This window comes from Clytia hemisphaerica, unplaced genomic scaffold (genome assembly GCF_902728285.1).
Source record: "Clytia hemisphaerica strain Z4C2 unplaced genomic scaffold, Clytia hemisphaerica genome assembly, whole genome shotgun sequence".
NCBI classification, from domain to species: domain Eukaryota; kingdom Metazoa; phylum Cnidaria; class Hydrozoa; order Leptothecata; family Clytiidae; genus Clytia; species Clytia hemisphaerica.
Window position 1 is genome coordinate 351,816 of NW_027104476.1, and position 18,165 is coordinate 369,980.

Sequence of the window (18,165 nt, forward strand, 5' to 3'; positions counted from 1 at the left end):
CTTGGCCACGTTACACGTATGAAATATGATCGTTTGCCTCGTAAAATGTTGTCGTCTTGGGTCTGTTCCAAAAGGCCAAAAGGAGCCCCTGAGTTCACTTATGGTCGGGGTATTTTCAAATGTTTGAAAAAGTGTGAAATTGAGAAAAGTAATTGCTTTTATTATGCCTTGGATCGAATGAAATGGAATGGATTGATTGCTAATGTATAGAGTTTATTTCTCTAGTTTTTTACTTGAATTTCTTTTTCATGTCTAGCGCTATGATTTTCCTAGGACATAATTTTTATTATTTCTTAGGCCAATTCCCCTTGCAGGGATGGTACATCTCTCTCTCTCTCTCAGATATTTATTTTTAAGAGGTGCATGCCTATTTCAAATATTAGTAAAGATATTCTCAAATTCATTACAATTCCCTAAAATATTATTGGCCATACAATAGCCTAATTCATATAAGAAATGGTTCTCATTGAAATTTCTATAATCACGATATTTAATAATCTTTGGAGATAATTTGACATATTTGGTCTTGAGCATTGAGTATATCAGATGATGGAAGTCACACAACCCTGTTTCTACTGTTCCTTTATGTTTTATAATTTTTGGCGTGTTTGTTATTATGAGATCAATACATGACCCTGATGTTGATTTAAAACATTGTTGGTCATGTCGTTTAATTCAAGAAAATTCAAAACCTTTGTATCAGTGGGTTCAAGGTTGATGTCACCTATAATAAAAATATTATCATAATCTACTTCATAAAAATGAATAGCTTCAGACAGTGTTTCAAAGAATAATATGTCTATACTAATCCTATCTGGCCGATAAATATTAAAAATAAATAACTTTGTTTTCCTGAATCTAACCTCAATGGGTAAAATGGCCCCTAAAATATGCAAAGATGGATCAAGTTTGAATTTAATTAGTTTACGTGCAGGTATATCAGATTTTACATAAGTCCACTATTGGATTTACAATCTAGACGAAAAGGGGGAAGTGATAGCCCTGCCATTTAAATTGGGAGCTAGGAAAGGATTCGTCGATCTTTGTTTCAGCGATAGTAAATATATCAAAAGAGTTTTTAAGCAGAATTTTCAGGTCAGAACTTATTTCTGAAATATAGCCCAATAATATATTCGAAGGATTTTTAGATTTGATATTGTATATAACATTAACATCGATTTTTCTTCCCAATTTAGAAAGCTCGACATCATCATTATCAGGTCGGTCAATCAAATTGCCATCAACATATCAGCAGTTAGCACACACGAACTTTTTAAGATTTTGAGCAAAGGTCGAGATTCCTCCCCCGTTTAAGTGAAGCTTTTTTGATGCCAACATCTTTCGTGAAATGTTTTTGTGTTCAATAAAATGTAAATTGTACCTTTCACAGAAATTTCCAATGATTTTGTTCTTTTCTTTCACCAAGCTTTGAGAATTTATTCCATCTTCCCTTAAAAGCAACTCAGAGAATATGAGCTTGGTCGAAGGACTAGTTTCCATGACAAGATTTCTTATAGTTCCAGATTTTTTTCAGTTTGGCAACCAGACGTAATGTCATTTGTACCAGCATGAACAATCAAATATTTTGGTGACTTCTTCAGAAGAGGTTTCACAAAATCGTTTATATCTTCCGTATCTGCACCAGAAAAGTTTTTAACACGAACCCTTGCTTGTTTAGACGATAATCCTTTCCCATTGATATTGTTCAACAAGCTCCACACACTATAACTTCATTACATAAATTGTCGTTTTTTGCAGTTTCTGGTTTCTGTTGGAAAGAAACCTTTTTCTTAATAGTTGTCTTTTGAGAGTTAGCAGTTTTTGTTAAGAAATCATTCTTCATCTTTTGTCGAAATCTTGATATTTGATTTTCATAAGTGTAAAAGTCATTAGGCTGAGTTATAGAGTTATTGATACCGCTATCTAATGGTATTCCATTGATAATTTCGTCTTTATCAACTTTTACATGATCTTTATTCAAAATAGCCGGATTAGTCTACGCGATCGCAACAATCCCACTCATCATGTACACAGTTGGCGAACTACGCGACCACAACACGAACACAAAAGCAGCTGGATATGCCGATGACGTTTTCGGAGGCGGTACGATTCGTGAACTCAAACGATTGTGGGATACCATCGTTAAGTGGGGTCCGAAATACGGCTACTTTCAACAAGCCAGCAAAACGTGGGTAGTCCTCAAACCACAATATCTTGAAGAAGCCACTGAAATCTTCAAAGATACCAACATCAAAATCACTACCGAAGGAAAGAAACACCTCGGAGCTGCCATCGGTTCAGAAAACTTTCGTGAAGAATTCATCACCGATAGTCAGGAATCAGGAAGAATTCTGCAAATTTTTTGAAAATGGGACCCTCTAGATTGGCTAAATATGGCCTCAAATTTCAAATTTTTGACAGTAAAAAAGCAGCCATTTGGTCGTAATATAGCAAGATTTCAGAGTCTTTTCAGAGTGGATAAGGAAAATAATGGGTTTCCTAGTAGTTTAAAATTTTTTCATACTTTCATACTAAAATTAAAAACCGCATAGCTAAAAAAGTTATGATAGAAAAAGAAAAGATCTAACAATTTCTTTTAAAATCCATTCACTTTTTGAATAAATAGGTATCTCAACAATAATAATGTACACATTTTCTATTAATCAACATGAAAATATCACAAGCCTCACAAAGGGAGAGAGCCATAATAATATACAAAAGAGATGAACAAGAAAATTGTTAGAAATTTTGTGTATAATCTATTATATCAAAACCTCTGTGAGAGAAAAATGTAAAAACTAGAAAAACAGTAATATAATGCCTCTACATTCATTTCTCCTTATGTCACTTTCATTAAAATTCCAAGAGACACCAGCCAAAAACATAAAATAATTCACAATAATTCCAAAAAAAATGAAAAACATTTCTCAGTCAAGCAAATGAATTCTTGGTACTTATTTTAAATCATAGCGTGGGTTTCTTTACTTTGTGTATATGCATGTCAGGATGATAGCGGAACAGGAATATAATCCATCAAAAATTAATTTAAAACATATTCCCAAGTTAGTTCAAGAAATGTCGTTTGATGTTTGAGCTCTGAGTTTGGGAAGAAGCACGTCAAATTATCAATATCATTGACCGATTCATAATTTTGATAACAAAAATCACATTCATGGTCTTGAGAAGTCTGTTTACAATCTCTTTGATATCGGAACTATTTGACAGGTTCAGTATCATATGCAATCAATTCAATAATTTTGTCTTTGTTGGTCACTAGATAGCCCTATCATATGCTTCTGCTGCTGTTGTATTTTGCAGGCCATGGGTCATGCTGTAATCATGATGGACAAAATAAAATCCTCCAAAAATTCCTCACAACAAGATTCAAAGCAAATCATTCCCATAATTTTTGAGTTTCTACAATGACAATATCCATTCTCTCCCTTGTATTAATTTCGTCTTATGACTGTTCTTTTTTCTTGAGGTAGAAATAAATCCAGACAAACATGTCCCTCTCAGAACTCAGCTTCTTGCAAAGTTTTCCAAGTTTGTTTTCTCTCTGTCTTCCTTTTCATCATAATCACAACAGTTTGCAAAACATCAAACTGACACTGATAAAAATCCATTAAAGTATTCTCAGGGTCAACAGAAGTCTATTTTCAACCCATTTTAATCATCGAAACTCCATAAAACTGCATGAAGAGCACAAAGGTTTAAAACTACTGTAAACAGTTTTTCCCGTGTCTCACCAACGATGTAAAAATAATAGATAACCAACTACCTCTAGAAGGCACTTCTCCCAAGAGAACAACCATTGTTTTCCTATTGAAATGAGCACTCTATTAAAAATGTCTGTGTGCAGTGCGTGTTATGCTTTTAGCTAGATTTTGACACACTTTTTGACATCCACTGAATTGATAGAAAATTTGCATTGTTATTTACTGCAAATTTTGGAATTTTTTTCTTTAGACAAATTGACTACGGATCGGCCTGATACCACTTAATCTTCATCTGGATAAATAAACGCTCATAAAATGCTGTTATCTAAAAAATATATGTACGATTTGAAATGCGATATCTCACGTATGAAAAGTGCATGAAGGTTGCATGATACAAAATAAACAGATGAATGTTTATAGAACAATAATATCTAATTAAAAATTTCCTTCTGTGAGGCTGCCTATAGGAAAATACACTTTTTCTAACCCAAATTTTGGAAAAATATACATCACGTGATCGATTCTGTCCAATAGAAGGTTGCAAATGAAGCAAGTTTTTATTTAAATGTCATTAATATTTTTACAACCATAACACGGATGTTTTTTGAGAATCAAGGCAAGTTGGTTATCTATTATTTTTACATCGTTGGTCTCACATTCTAGACGGTCATGGCTTCTACACAAAGACGAAAGACAGATCTGGACTTATTTCATACTTTCCAGTCTCTTGTTCGTAGTTTTTGTTACTTTCTGTTTCTTTGTGAGTTATTTTCTATGTTTTCTAACTTACTGAATGACTTACCGACAGATCGCCACCGGTGGGATTCGAACCCACTAAATGCAAAGTTCCGATGTTATGAAACCTATTGCCTTAACCACTGTGCCACGGAGTCATGCCAGGATAGGGCTTCTGACGGCTATTTATATTGAACAAACTGCAGACCAGACTGTATTAAGAGAAAATCACAAAAGAGTGCTTGTTTCGAGATTTGACTCCAACCCTAACTGATAATAACCCAATTCCTAGCTAATCTGATACGTAACCACACCCAAACCACACCCATACCCAACCCTACAATCAAGGTCATAATATTTGAGAAAAAAGAGAAATACACCGGGAAGTTTTTGAACCACAAGCGATTTGTAAGTGCTCTAAAGTAGGTTGGAAGGGTAGAGTTTTAACTCTGAGTTTTATCATGAGACTTAAGACTTCTGAGGATCCAAAAGTTCAAAAATAGTCCAATAAGGCTCAAAATATAGCCTCTAAGTCTGTGGGGTTACCGGTGCTGGCGGGCATTAATCAGGCGAGTTTTGTACGATTTGTATTGATATTGATAAACCGTCAAACTAAATAATGTAAAATGAAAATAGCGTAAGTATAAAGTTTGACAATGAAAGAAAATAAGCCTAAGTCTATGAGTGAATCTATAATTATGTAGGAAATAAATAAAATGTCTGAGATGAATAATATCTAAGTCACAAAAGTAAAGAAGTCCTAACTTAAGGTGTGTCAGTGAAAGAAACTTACCAGCTGGCCAAATGTGGATGCTGTGAAATGATGCCAGTAGGTAAATGAAAAGGTCAAATGTATAAACAAACAAAATGAACCATGAATAAATCAAATCCAAAATCAAAATGTGAGCAGAGGCTGAGACTGAATGCGTGCTCACTGAGTGCCACATGGAACAATGGTAGCCATGTTGAATTTATGAATGACTAAGTTGCATGATGCTTACTGTCTAGTGGCATTAGCAAGACTGACTTTGAGACACACCTTTTATGCATAAGTCTACCATGTTGGCATGCCAATTCCAACATGATGACTCATCATAATGGTAGCCTAAGAAGTGAGGTCAAGGTCAAAGGTCAAATAAATTATAATGTCATGAATAAATTAGTATAAATAATTAGCTAATGAAAATAAATTATGATGTCATGAATAAATTAAATTAAATTGAATAAATTTTACTGAAATTGCATAAATTATAAAATTTTTGTTTTGTTTTGATTTTAAATTTTTTTTATATATACAGATTCAAACATTAACTTAACACTCCCCCAAATGAAAATTAAACTTTGGAAGCGAAGTCTATATTTTTGGCTAGTATGCCAAGTTCATGTAAATAATCACATTCATCTACATGATGAATTATTACCAGTCCACGTACAGCACGATGGGTTTCGCGCATAACAGTTTCATTTTCGTTTCTATATACAATTTTTGCCTTTCTTGGCAACAAGTCATCTCCAAACTCCAATTCCTTTACCAAACCGTATGTATATTTGTTTGATAATGATGATTCATGTTTAATGAACAAAACAATGTCTCCAACACTAATTTGATCGCTTACGTACCATTTCGTTTGCTTGACCAATTTTGGAACATGTACGGTGAGCCAAACGTCAAACCATGTATCGAATACCTTTTCGTTATCCTTCAGGATCTTGGTGGGATGATCGCATAGTATGAGCCCGTCGATTGCTCTGTCATTGTTTCTGCCTAGCATTAATCGATTTGGTGTAATGAGGTCTAGGCATTCGAAATCTCCGGTGACATCTCCAATAGCTAAGGGTAAGTTGTTGATTTGGTTAGCAATTGAAGCTGTTAATGTCTCCCATTGGAGAATAGATAATCTTTGGTTGTTGAGTGATTTACTGATGGAATTGTTTATTTCTTGTATCTTCCGTTCAACTTTCCCATTCATATTATGTCCTTGAACGGGGCATACTTGGAAATCGACTTTCGTCTTGCTGAGATGGTGCTGCAAATCAAGTAGGTTGACATTCATTTCTTTGCAGCCCTTAACCAATTGGCTTCCTTCATCACACATTAGTCGTTTTGGGAATCCATGATCTGCAGCAAAGCGTGTAATGGCTTGGATGAAGGCTGTTGTTGAGTAATCATCCATTGTCTTGATCTTCACTGCACTTGTTGAACAGCAGCAAAACACAATCAACCATACTTTGACAGTGGTACGTTTATGGTGCGGTGAATAAGATGAGTAAGGACCAGATAAATCCATTTGAGTGAAATAGAATGATGGTGCGATTGTCAAATTGAAGATTGGAATGGGTCCCATTGCCATTTGAACGGTGCGTTTTTCCAGAAATCTACATCTTTGACATGAGCGTTTGATCCTTTTCATGAGATTTCGGCCATTGATGATGAAGCATTTCTTTAAAACGTGTCGTAGAGTTGTTTCGATGCCACAATGCTGAGTGTTTGGATCGTGCCAATGAACTTCTGAAGCAATGCTGTAAGCAATTGGTGAGTTGTTGTCTAGGATTGGAACCATAAATGTCGTTGATGTGAGGTCTTTCATGGTGTCAGTGTAACGTCCAACAACAGAAACTTGTGTTGTTGGCAAGATTCTGCCAGTGTACATCAGAATGTTGTCCTTGACTTGTGAGATTTTGTCATACTTTGATTTTGGTAGAAAATGTTGTACTTCCATTGTGCCCTTTTGATAGAAATACTTTTCAGCTCTGATGATTTCTTCATTTGATAGGATGAGTGGTTTAGAAGTTTGGACAATCAACGTTTTCTTTTGTTTCCATTTTGATATGAAACTTTTGCAAAATCGAATAACATATGCCAAGATGCGAACAGTGATTGAAAATCTACGATGGTTAGGGTCGATCAGATATTTGGAGAATTGATACCTCTGTTTTGCAAGTTGAATTGGATCAGGTGTAGTTGAAGCATGATGAACAAGAATTGTCCTCTCTTTGTCGATTTCTTTGATGTCCGAGTCAGTTACTTTCAGGTCTTGAGCAGATTTGATTGGAAATTCCGTCGATGGAAGTCTCATCCAGTCCATACCGTTCATCCACTTTGAGTCTTGGCTGACATCAGCAATGGTTGCACCACGTCTGGTTCCAAGATCAGCAATCATGTTGTTTGTTGGTATGTAGAACCAGTCTTCTTTTGACTTGAAACGGTTGATCTCTACCACACGGTTTCTGACCCACAACTTCAGTGGCTTTTCATCATTGGAGATCCAATGGAGAGCAATTTGTGAATCTGTGAATTTGAGTGAGGACTTGTGTAGTGTTCCAAATGATCTACGAACTACTTCACCAGTGTGAGTGTTGATAAGTGCAGCAAGTAGTTCAGCACGTGGCAATGAGAGTCCTTTTGGTACTGTGCGTGTTCTTGCAAACACAAGTTGGCAGGAGAATGAACCATTTTTCCGTTGGAATCGTGCATAAATGCAGGTGCAAATTAATGATTTGCTTGAGTCGCCAAAGTCCAATGTGTGTATGTCTGTGTTGAGAGCATCTTCTGGTACAATGGCGCGTTTGAAACGTACTTCTCCGAGGTCTTTCATCATTTTGAAGTTGTCCAACCACATTTGACGGAGTTCATCAGGAATAATATCATTCCAGTCAAGTTGTCGTGCTGTTAATTCGTGAAGATCGAGTTTCATTGAAGCAACGATTGGTGACATTTTCCCTGTCAGATCGAAAATTTCTGCAACTTTGGATGCACAATCTCTACGTGTTAGCTTGTCCGGGATGATGTTAGATGCTTTTGAAGATTTCTTTCCCCTCCTCTTCTTGGAGAAATTGAGGTCTGAGATACTGAGTGTGAGTTCGTCGGTTTCAGGGAACCATCTCATTCCTCCAACAGAGATGCTTGAACCGTCTTCTGATAAATCTTCGGTTGGTTTCATTCCAGAGAAAGTGAAGCCTTTGAGAGTGAAGTTTCCTCTGTTGATGACAGACTGTAGTTCATCTGCACGTTTGAATGCTTCTTTGGTGGATGACTCTCCTGTGATACAGTCATCAACGTAAACGTCTTCTTTGATGATACGGTTGACTTCAGGGTACTCCTTGCTGAAGAGTTGACCAATGGATCGCAGACCACATTCCGCTTGATTTCCTGATGATCTGACTCCATAAATGAGCGTCTTAATGATTTTTTCTTTAGGGATTTTTGATGGATCCAAGTCTTTTTGCCATATGTACCTCTGGAATTGCCAGTGCTCTTGATGTAGATTAATGGTGTTGTACATCTTTCGGATGTCAGTGTGGATGCCAATCAGGTGTGTTGACCAACGGATGAGAAGATTTTGTAGTTTGTTATAGTTGTTTTGTCCTTTGGCCAGGATGTCATTGAGGCTGACACCAGATGATGTTGGATGCGATGCATCAAATACAACACGGCACGGAGTGCTGACAGAACTCTCCTTCCAGACGGCACGCCATGGAATGAAATTTTGGTTGGTTGTTTCCCTCAGTGTTGATTGTTGCTCGGGTGCAAGGTTTTCGACATACTCAACGTACCCAAGCTTTTGCAACTTGGCTTCCGATTCAAGGATGTCGGCTTTGTCTTTGTTGTTCTCTGGACGATCGAGTTTCTTCAGTTGTTGATAATAGATACGAGAAGCAATGTCTTTGTTGGGAGCGAGCTTTGATGGTCTGTCGATAAAGGGTAATTTAGCTATTATCGTTTGGGTGTCCAGATTGATGTCAAGTGAAGCGTCAATGATGCTCTGTTCAACTTCCTCCTTGATGCTGATTTCACGTTGGTGTTCTGAATTCTTGCAATCTTTACAATTTCGACAACTGACACAGCGATAAGTAATTTCGGAGCCAGTTGATTCAGATGTTTCAAAACGTTTGATACTTCTGGATGGAAATGAGAGATGAGATGCATCTGGGTTGATATTGATCCCATCTTTGTAGATTTTGTATTGACGGGTGAAGAATCCTGACATGTTAGAGGTGCCATAGAATTGATTGTGAATGGCGGTGAAAATTTGATGTGGACCACCAATGATGCCTGAACCTCCATCACTGTTGCGAAAGACTGATTGATAGATTGCCAGACCAGAAGGTAGTTGATATATAAGTTTAGGATAATACCTGTTGTATTTGATACCAAGCATCAGATGAACATCTCCACCAACATGGGCTGATGGCTTTGGAAGAGTTGACGGATCTTTTGAGTACGTCTTGCAGATTTGTTGGAATACTTCAGTCAATGGATAGCGTGGAAAGGTTGATGTGATCTGGTCCATACACACGCCTCTGAGGGATGCTAGTTGGCCATTCATCATGGGTATCTGGACGTTGTATGTTCCACGTGTTGTTTGTGTCGAGGTGCCAACTCCACCAATTGATGTGATCTCTGATGACTCTTGAGTGACATTCGTACCAAGCTTCTTGATTGCACTGTGTTTCACGATAAAGTCACTGCAACCACTGTCGAAGAAAATTGTGAATACCTTGTGGTTGATGACAACGTTTTGAAGTAGGTAGATGCCTTCATCGTCACTTGTTGATTGATAGTCTGGTGAAGTGGATGGATTTGCTGAAGGCGTTGTTTTGAAGCACGAATGGAATGAAAGACTTATGTTCTTTGTGAATGGTGGTAGGTTTGGATTCTTCAGGTACTTCGACTTGTATTTCTCGAGGAGTTTCTTGTTTGCATCCGTGTCTTTGTGATCGTGACAGACAAGGATATGTTTACGTGGGTAGTCTTGATGTGATGCGTGCGGACATGCAAAGTCACGTTGACATTTGCCTTCTTTGTGTCGCCCATGTGAGATGCTTGCTCCTGGGAAGAGACATTGATAGCAGTATCCTTTTGCTTGGAGAACAGCATAACGGTTGGCAGGACTCAACTCAGCAAATTTGTGACATGTGTGATATTGGATGATTTGCTTTCCGGCTGGACCTTTTGATGGAAGGTGATTGTCTTGTCCAGGCTCGGAGTCGCAGATATTGCACAGTCTATTGTCTGGGTTGTTGTAGTAGCCTGATCTGCCCTTGCCGTTAGGTCCTCTGTCAGTCCTGGGTGGTTTGGGTTTGTCGAGGTACGTCTGGGTGACAGTCAATTTGGTTTGTTGTAGCTTCTGTTCTTGCTCGAGATACTTGACAAAATGGTACCATGATTGTCTTGGTGTGAAGTCTTCATCTGTACTTTTGCGTAGCCATCTTGTAAGTGTTGGTTCACCGAGAAGACTATAGATGTGGTGTAAGCCTTCACTGTAGTAGAGATGTTGTTCGATACCATGGATTTCAGCGAGTTGGATGATCTCTTTGATGGCGGTGATGAGCCGGCTTAGTGAATGTGCCAACTCATGATTTTTGCTTTTAGATAATGGTTCCATTGAAGCTACATGTTTGATCTTCTTTGATAGCATCATCTTGACGTCTCCGTAGGCGAACTTCAGTTGCTTCCAGATGTTGTCGATGTCGTTCATGCTCTTGACCATACTCAGTGCTGGTCCTTTAAGGAAGTTGTTCTTTAAGAGTTCTGGTAGAAGGTGTTTTGGTGTCGTGTGTAGGTGCAATTTGTTGAATTTGTCTTTGAATGTGTAGAAATCGTCTGTGTCGGCACCAGAGAACTTGTGGAGGGTGATGTTGAGCTTTGAGTTGTTGAAAAGTTTTTGCTTATATACATCTCGATCTTTGATTTGTTTGTCCAATGATTCATAAAAGGTACTTTTCAAAGATGTCATAAGTTTGTAATTGACACCAATATTTGAAACTACAGTTTTTGTTTCAGTTTTTGTAAATTCAGTTTGTAAAATAAGTTCATACTTTTTGACGACTTTGTTGATGATGTCTGTTTTGTGTGACTTGTCATTCTTTATCTCGATTAGCTCAGCATCGGTTATGTCGTCTAGTGATTGTTGAAAGTATGTGGTAAGTTCAGTTAACAAGCGTATTATCTCAGTCACAGTGAACTCCATTGATTCGGTATGTCGTTTTTGAGCATCTGTAGTTTGCTTTACTTGAGCAGCTGTCGCAGCTTGCTTGAATTCACGAGCTAATTTGAAGTACTCTCTGATGTCTTGAAGGGTCTTTTCTATACCTTCAATAAGTTCTTTATTCAGATTTTCAGTTTTAAAGAGTTTTTTGAAGTTTCGTAATGGAATTCGTAAGTCTAGCAATTGGGTGACAATAGCGTCATTCTCAGCTATGGTGTCTGATGAAATTGGATTCTCGATGATGAGGTCCGTGATCTCTTCGATGAGTATTTCTGCCTCCACTTCAGCTTTGGGAGACATGATGTGCCTTGATAGCTCGATATCAGATTGAGTTGAATGGGGTACCTTTGGTTTGATGTCAACTTGCTTGGATGATTCAGTTGGTAAGGTATCCTCTTGACTTCGATCAGATGTGTCCGGTGATTTGTAAGATGTGTCCGGTGATTTGTCGGATGTGTCCGGTGATTTGTCGGATGTGTCCGGTGATTTGTCGGATGTGTCCGGTGATTTGTCGGATGTGTCCGGTGATTTGTCTAGTGATGACCTTCCGAGTGAATTGAAGACACTGTAGTCCAATATTCTTTTGGTCTTTCTAGTCGATCTGCGTAAGGACATTTGATGTTGATAAGTGATGACTGATTGCCTGAGTGATGGATGACGAATTGGTCTGATTGACTGGTCGCCTTGATGATTGGATCTGTTTGACTGTGGGGTTACCGGTGCTGGCGGGCATTAATCAGGCGAGTTTTGTACGATTTGTATTGATATTGATAAACCGTCAAACTAAATAATGTAAAATGAAAATAGCGTAAGTATAAAGTTTGACAATGAAAGAAAATAAGCCTAAGTCTATGAGTGAATCTATAATTATGTAGGAAATAAATAAAATGTCTGAGATGAATAATATCTAAGTCACAAAAGTAAGAAAGTCCTAACTTAAGGTGTGTCAGAGAAAGAAACTTACCAGCTGGCCAAATGTGGATGCTGTGAATAAATGATGCCAGTAGGTAAATGAAAAGGTCAAATGTGTAAACAAAACAAAATGAACCATGAATAAATCAAATCCAAAATCAAAATGTGAGCAGAGGCTGAGACTGAATGCGTGCTCACTGAGTGCCACATGGAACAATGGTAGCCATGTTGAATTTATGAATGACTAAGTTGCATGATGCTTACTGTCTAGTGGCATTAGCAAGACTGACTTGAGACACACCTTTTATGCATAAGTCTACCATGTTGGCATGCCAATTCCAACATGATGACTCATCATAATGGTAGCCTAAGAAGTGAGGTCAAGGTCAAAGGTCAAATAAATTGTCATGAATAAATTAGTATAAATAATTAGCTAGTGAAAATAAATTATGATGTCATGAATAAATTAAATTAAATTGAATAAATTTTACTGAAATTGCATAAATTATAAAATTTTTGTTTTGTTTTGATTTTAAATTTTTTTTTTATATACAGATTCAAACATTAACTTAACAGTGCCAAAATGAAAGGCCGTTTGAGATGCGGCAACCTCATTGGTGGAAATTTTTTTGTTGCAGATTTCTATAAAAACTTCTCTCAGAGACTACTTGTCAATGTACATGTACACATGTGTTGTGTCAACTTGTCAGCATTGTATTGTTGTAATGGAAAAGATAAAAGAGGTAAGACTAACCTAGTTTCTAATCCTGATATACAGTGAGAGGTCCTAAATCCGACACCACTGCCTAAATCCGATGGGGGTCTTTCAAAGATACAAACTAAAATAAAAACAAACCTTTAGCTGTGACGCAACGAAGATACCAAAGTGTCAACTAAACTGAGAGATTTGATACACTGAACCAATTGAACCAAATAACAATAATTGCTTCTTATAACAAAACATATTTTTTTATTGCAACGTTATAATACGTTGCAATAAATAACGTCATACGCCACGTTGTTATTAACATATTATTCTTTCTTGTATTTTATAGCTAGCTATTACTAAACAATAATATTGCATTGGGTTTTGTTATCCTTGTTTCACAAAGGAATCTTGTTCTTCATGTTTGGCGTGGTGACAGGTCTCGAGATATTATACGAACTTGCGCTGGAAATAAAAGGAACATTTGATAGACGTGTACAAAAACGAAGACCCAGTGCATAAATTGTTATGGCAAGCTTTCGACCACCAAAACAATGGGTGCTGACTGAAAACGAGACTATAACTTCTTTTGCTAATTGGCAATCTAACATTGTATATCATTTGAGTTTGAACAATGAGTTCGCACCATTTATCGAACCAAATGCAACCTGGGATAAATCATCATCTCCCAACCGTGGCTTAACCAACGATCCAAATACCGTAGAAGAAGCTCAACGTAAAACAGCCACACAAAAGAACATTATTTTGGAACGAATGCTTGGTTTGATATCCCAGTTCGCTCCATCGCTTTTACGATCAGATATCATCAAACGCTCTACCAGCCTTCCATGGATCTGGAAAAGGATTCGAAAGCATTACTCCTTTTGTCAGTCAGAAGTCAACTTTCTCAAAATTTCATCGATCAAACGACAGGACGGTGAACGATATGAGACTTTATTCCAACGCCTTATAGCCCATCTTGAGGACAATCTTCTTACAGTCGATTCAGGACTACTCCATGATGGTGAGCCAGTCGAACAAAACGAGGAAATGTCCCCAACAACGGAGCGTTTAGCAGTCTATCTTTGGCTAAACCTTATTGATGAACGTTTGCCAGCCTATGTCTCTCGTGTATATGCCCATGATTTACAAACAAAGTCACTTAAGGATATACAACCACAAATTTGTTCAGCAATGGACTCGTTACTACTTGAATTAAATGCTCAGGAAGACATCCAAGTTCAGTACTCAAAATCATCTTTCCGTCAACGCCCAAGACAGAGTAATAGACAATCGCATAGACAATCACAATCACATCGTCCAAACCAATCCCAGAAAACATGTATTTTGTGTAAAACAGCTAACAGACCTTTTCAAGGACATGATATTACCAGTTGCTGGTTTATTACGAAATTCGATAGAATGGAGCTATCTAAAACCTTAGCAGTTGAGGTAGACGATGTCGACGATTTTCCACCTGATGAATCTGACATCAACTCCTTTTCGAATGATGGAGATCAGGAAACAATCACAACCCAGCGTGTACAATGCAACTCGTCACCATTCTTTTACGCTTTTTATAAACACTTCAACTGTAAAATCGTCATAGACACTGGTGCTACTTCATCATTAGTATCAGAGAACTTTGTCAAGCGAACTGGAATTAAACAATTTCCAACATCCCACGCTGCTCGACAAGTCGATAAGTCACCACTTAAGCTCCTAGGAGAAGTGAAATTCGTGTTATCTTTTAAAGACTTTGACTTACCAATAGAAGCTCTTGTAACAAACTCCCTCGATTGTGACATACTCGCAGGTGTGCCATTTTGCAAGAGTAACAACATTGACGTACACATGGGTTCCGAATCCATTTCAATCAACGGTTCACGTATTCCCTACGGTTCAAGACCGACATCTGTTCATGACATTTTTCAAGTGAACACTTCAGCCATTCTACGCCCATCATCAACCACAGTTGTTTACCCTGGAGATTTCCTCGAAATAAGTGACTCTAAAATCTCGAACTATGAAGGTGAAGTAGCAATTGAACCAAGAACAGATTCCCCGCTCAAAGGATCATGGCCAAAACCATCCCTATCACGTGTCATTGGTGGATCAGTCCGTCTACAAAACGATACTAGCGAACCTGTGCTTGTTTCGAAATCTCAACACATTGCAACGATGCGAAAGGTCACAACACCACAAACACCACCTCTTGCAACTTCAACCTGCAACCCTCCAACACCTCGCCCAAAGACATCCATCCCTTTCTCCAGTACTATAACCACTGATCCTGATAACTTACTCAGTAATGACATTAAAGAACAGTTTATTTCACTCAACAAATCGTTTGATAGTGTTTTCGATCCTCATTTTGGTGTGTACAATGATCAAAGCGGTAGAATTCGTGCTAAACTGAACCTTGGTCAAGTCATCCCACCATCTCGTAAACCAAAGCTCCCGCAGTACAGTCACTCACAAATGCAACTATTACAAGACGAAGCAGATAAGTTAGAATCATTGGGTGTTCTCGCTAAACCCGAAGATGTTGGTGTTGACGTACAATTCGCATCCCCGAGTTTTCTTGTCAAGAAACCTGATGGATCCTTTCGTTTTGTCACAGCATTCAACGAACTTTGTCAATACACGAAAGTCCTACCCGTAGTGTCTCAACGATGTGATAATGTTCTCCGCCGTCTCTCTTCCTGGCGCTACATCACCAAAACCGATCTGACGAAAAGCTTCTTCCAAATTCCGCTAGAAAAAGATTCAATTCCTTACCTTGCTACAACGACACCGTTTAAAGGTCTCCGAGTTTACCTACGCTCGGCAATGGGAATGCCCGGATCCTCAGAGTATCTTCATGAACTAACTGCTCGTGTCTTTGGGGACTTCATTCAAGAAGGTTTCGTTCTCGTTCTAGCTGATGATTTACACGTCTGTGGAAATACACCCGAAGAACTTTTTAACAATTGGCAAAGGGTGCTCCAACGTACTAAGGATAACAATCTGACGCTTTCCCCTAATAAAACTGTAATTTGCCCTAAATCGACTACCATCCTCGGATGGAAATGGGAATCGGGAAAGATTTCAGTACTACCACACAAGATATCACCGCTCATTACTTCAGATCCACCCAAAACATGTACTGCCATGAGATCTTACATTGGTGCGTTCAAAGCAGTAGCTCGATGTATTCCGAAATATTCATCCCTCCTGTCCCCCCTCGAAGAGATCATCAAAGGACTCGAGAAATCAACCAAAATCGACTGGACTCCTGATCGTCTGACTCATTTTCATCGTACCCAAGAAGCCCTCAAATCACCAGATACCTTAACTATGCCCATTCCAACCGATCAACTTGTCATGACCGTTGATGCATCCCCCCTAAACGATGGTATCAGTGCAACCCTGTTCATTCAGCGTGATGGTCAACGCCATTTGTCCGATAATTTCAGTCTCAAGTTAAAACAACATCAACAAGATTGGCAGCCTTGCGAACTTGAAGCGCTCGCTATAACCGCGGGAGTAAAACACTTTTCGCCTTTTATTCGTGAATCACACCATCCCCTGCAATGCTTAACAGACAATCAACCTTGTGTAGAAGCATTTGGAAAACTACGCAAAGGACAATTCTCAGCTTCCTCACGAGTGTCAACATTTTTGTCCACACTGAGTGAACATCATGTCTCCCTATGCCACATTAAGGGAACATCCAATGCTTCCAGCGATTTCGGTTCACGCCATCCACGAACATGTGTCGATGCTTCTTGCCAAATCTGCAAATTCGTTCAAGACACTATTTCATCCGTCGTTGCAGCCATCGAAACTTCTGATGTCTTGTCTGGTCAAACGCAAATGCCATTTCTCAACAGCGTAGCTTGGAAATCGGCCCAACATGATTGTAAAGATTTACGACGCACCTATGCTCATCTATCTAACGGCACACGCCCATCTCGAAAAGCCAAAAACATCAGGGATGTTCGCCGTTATCTTCAAATAGCCACCTTGAACAACGCTGGTCTAATCGTCCGTCGCATCCACGATCCATATGTTTTGCAAAAGGACCTCATCATCGTCCCTAAAGACATCCTGTCAGGACTAATCACCGCTCTGCATCTCCATTTCAACCACGCATCTAAACACCAACTATCACAACTGTTTGGTCGATACTTTTATGGCATCAACAGTGACGCAACAATCCAATCCATTGTCAGCAGTTGCCCACATTGCAATTCCTTAGCCCATCTCCCTAAGGAAATTCTCGCACAAACATCTGGTCCATCCCCGACGACTCCAGGTGAGCAATTCGCCGCTGACGTTATCCGTCGTAACCGTCAAAAGATCTTCGTCGTCCGAGACGTATTTTCGTCATTCACCTCCGCTTCTTTCATCCCAGATGAAACAGCAGACGTCCTCAGATCATCAATCATCACACACACCACTTTCCTTCGGAATGACCAATCAACCATTCGTATCGACAACGCTCCAGGATTTCAAAGTCTTAAAAATGACAAGATTTTAAACGAACACGGGATAACTTTAGACTTTGGTCGTGTGAAAAATCCAAATAAAAATCCTGTTGCCGAGAAAGCAATCCAAGAGTTTGAGAAAGAGATTTTACGTATCGATAACTCTGGCTCTCAAATCTCTGATTCAACGCTGGCTGCTGTTGTTCATCAACTCAACTCACGCATCCGTAATCGGGGTCTTTCAGCCCGCGAAATTGTCTTTCGTCGAGACCAACTCACCAACAAAGCTATAAACGTGGACGATCATTTACTGAGCCAACAACAAGCATCGCTTCGTGAAAAGAACCATGTCCCAAGTGCTAAATCCAAAGCAAAGATCCCTTCGAATGTCATCAGAAATCCCATTCCTGTCGGCACTCTTGTCTACATCAAATCAGAAGGATCAAAATTCAAAGGACGCGAACGTTATATAGTCATGCAAACACGTGCTGACATGGCTACTCTTCAAAAGCTCAACGGTACACTTTTCAGCTCGAAACGATATGATGTTCCGCTGCAAGACATCTTTCCCGTCGTATCTAACATCCCCAACGAAACTGCTTCCGCCAAATCCGATCCCTTCACTTCTGATC

At 38.7% G+C, this 18,165-nt stretch overlaps 1 protein-coding gene across 1 annotated transcript; it reads right to left on the minus strand.

Annotated features, from left to right (window-relative positions):
* Positions 1–4,988: 4,988 nt before the first annotated feature.
* LOC136821426 (uncharacterized) lies at positions 4,989–11,971 on the minus strand. Its single transcript, XM_067077662.1, has 2 exons — positions 5,248–11,971; positions 4,989–5,066 (listed from the first exon to the last, which is right to left on the minus strand). Exon 1 carries the CDS (start codon positions 11,741–11,743, stop codon positions 5,789–5,791), a length of 5,955 nt encoding a protein of 1,984 aa, XP_066933763.1. The 5' UTR covers positions 11,744–11,971; the 3' UTR covers positions 4,989–5,066; positions 5,248–5,788.
* Between the last annotated feature and the right edge of the window lie 6,194 nt (positions 11,972–18,165).

Coding starts and splice junctions, on each gene's coding strand:
- LOC136821426 (XM_067077662.1), bottom strand. CDS start 11,743: ATGTCTCCCAAAGCTGAAGTGGAGGCAGAAATACTCATCGAAGAGATC.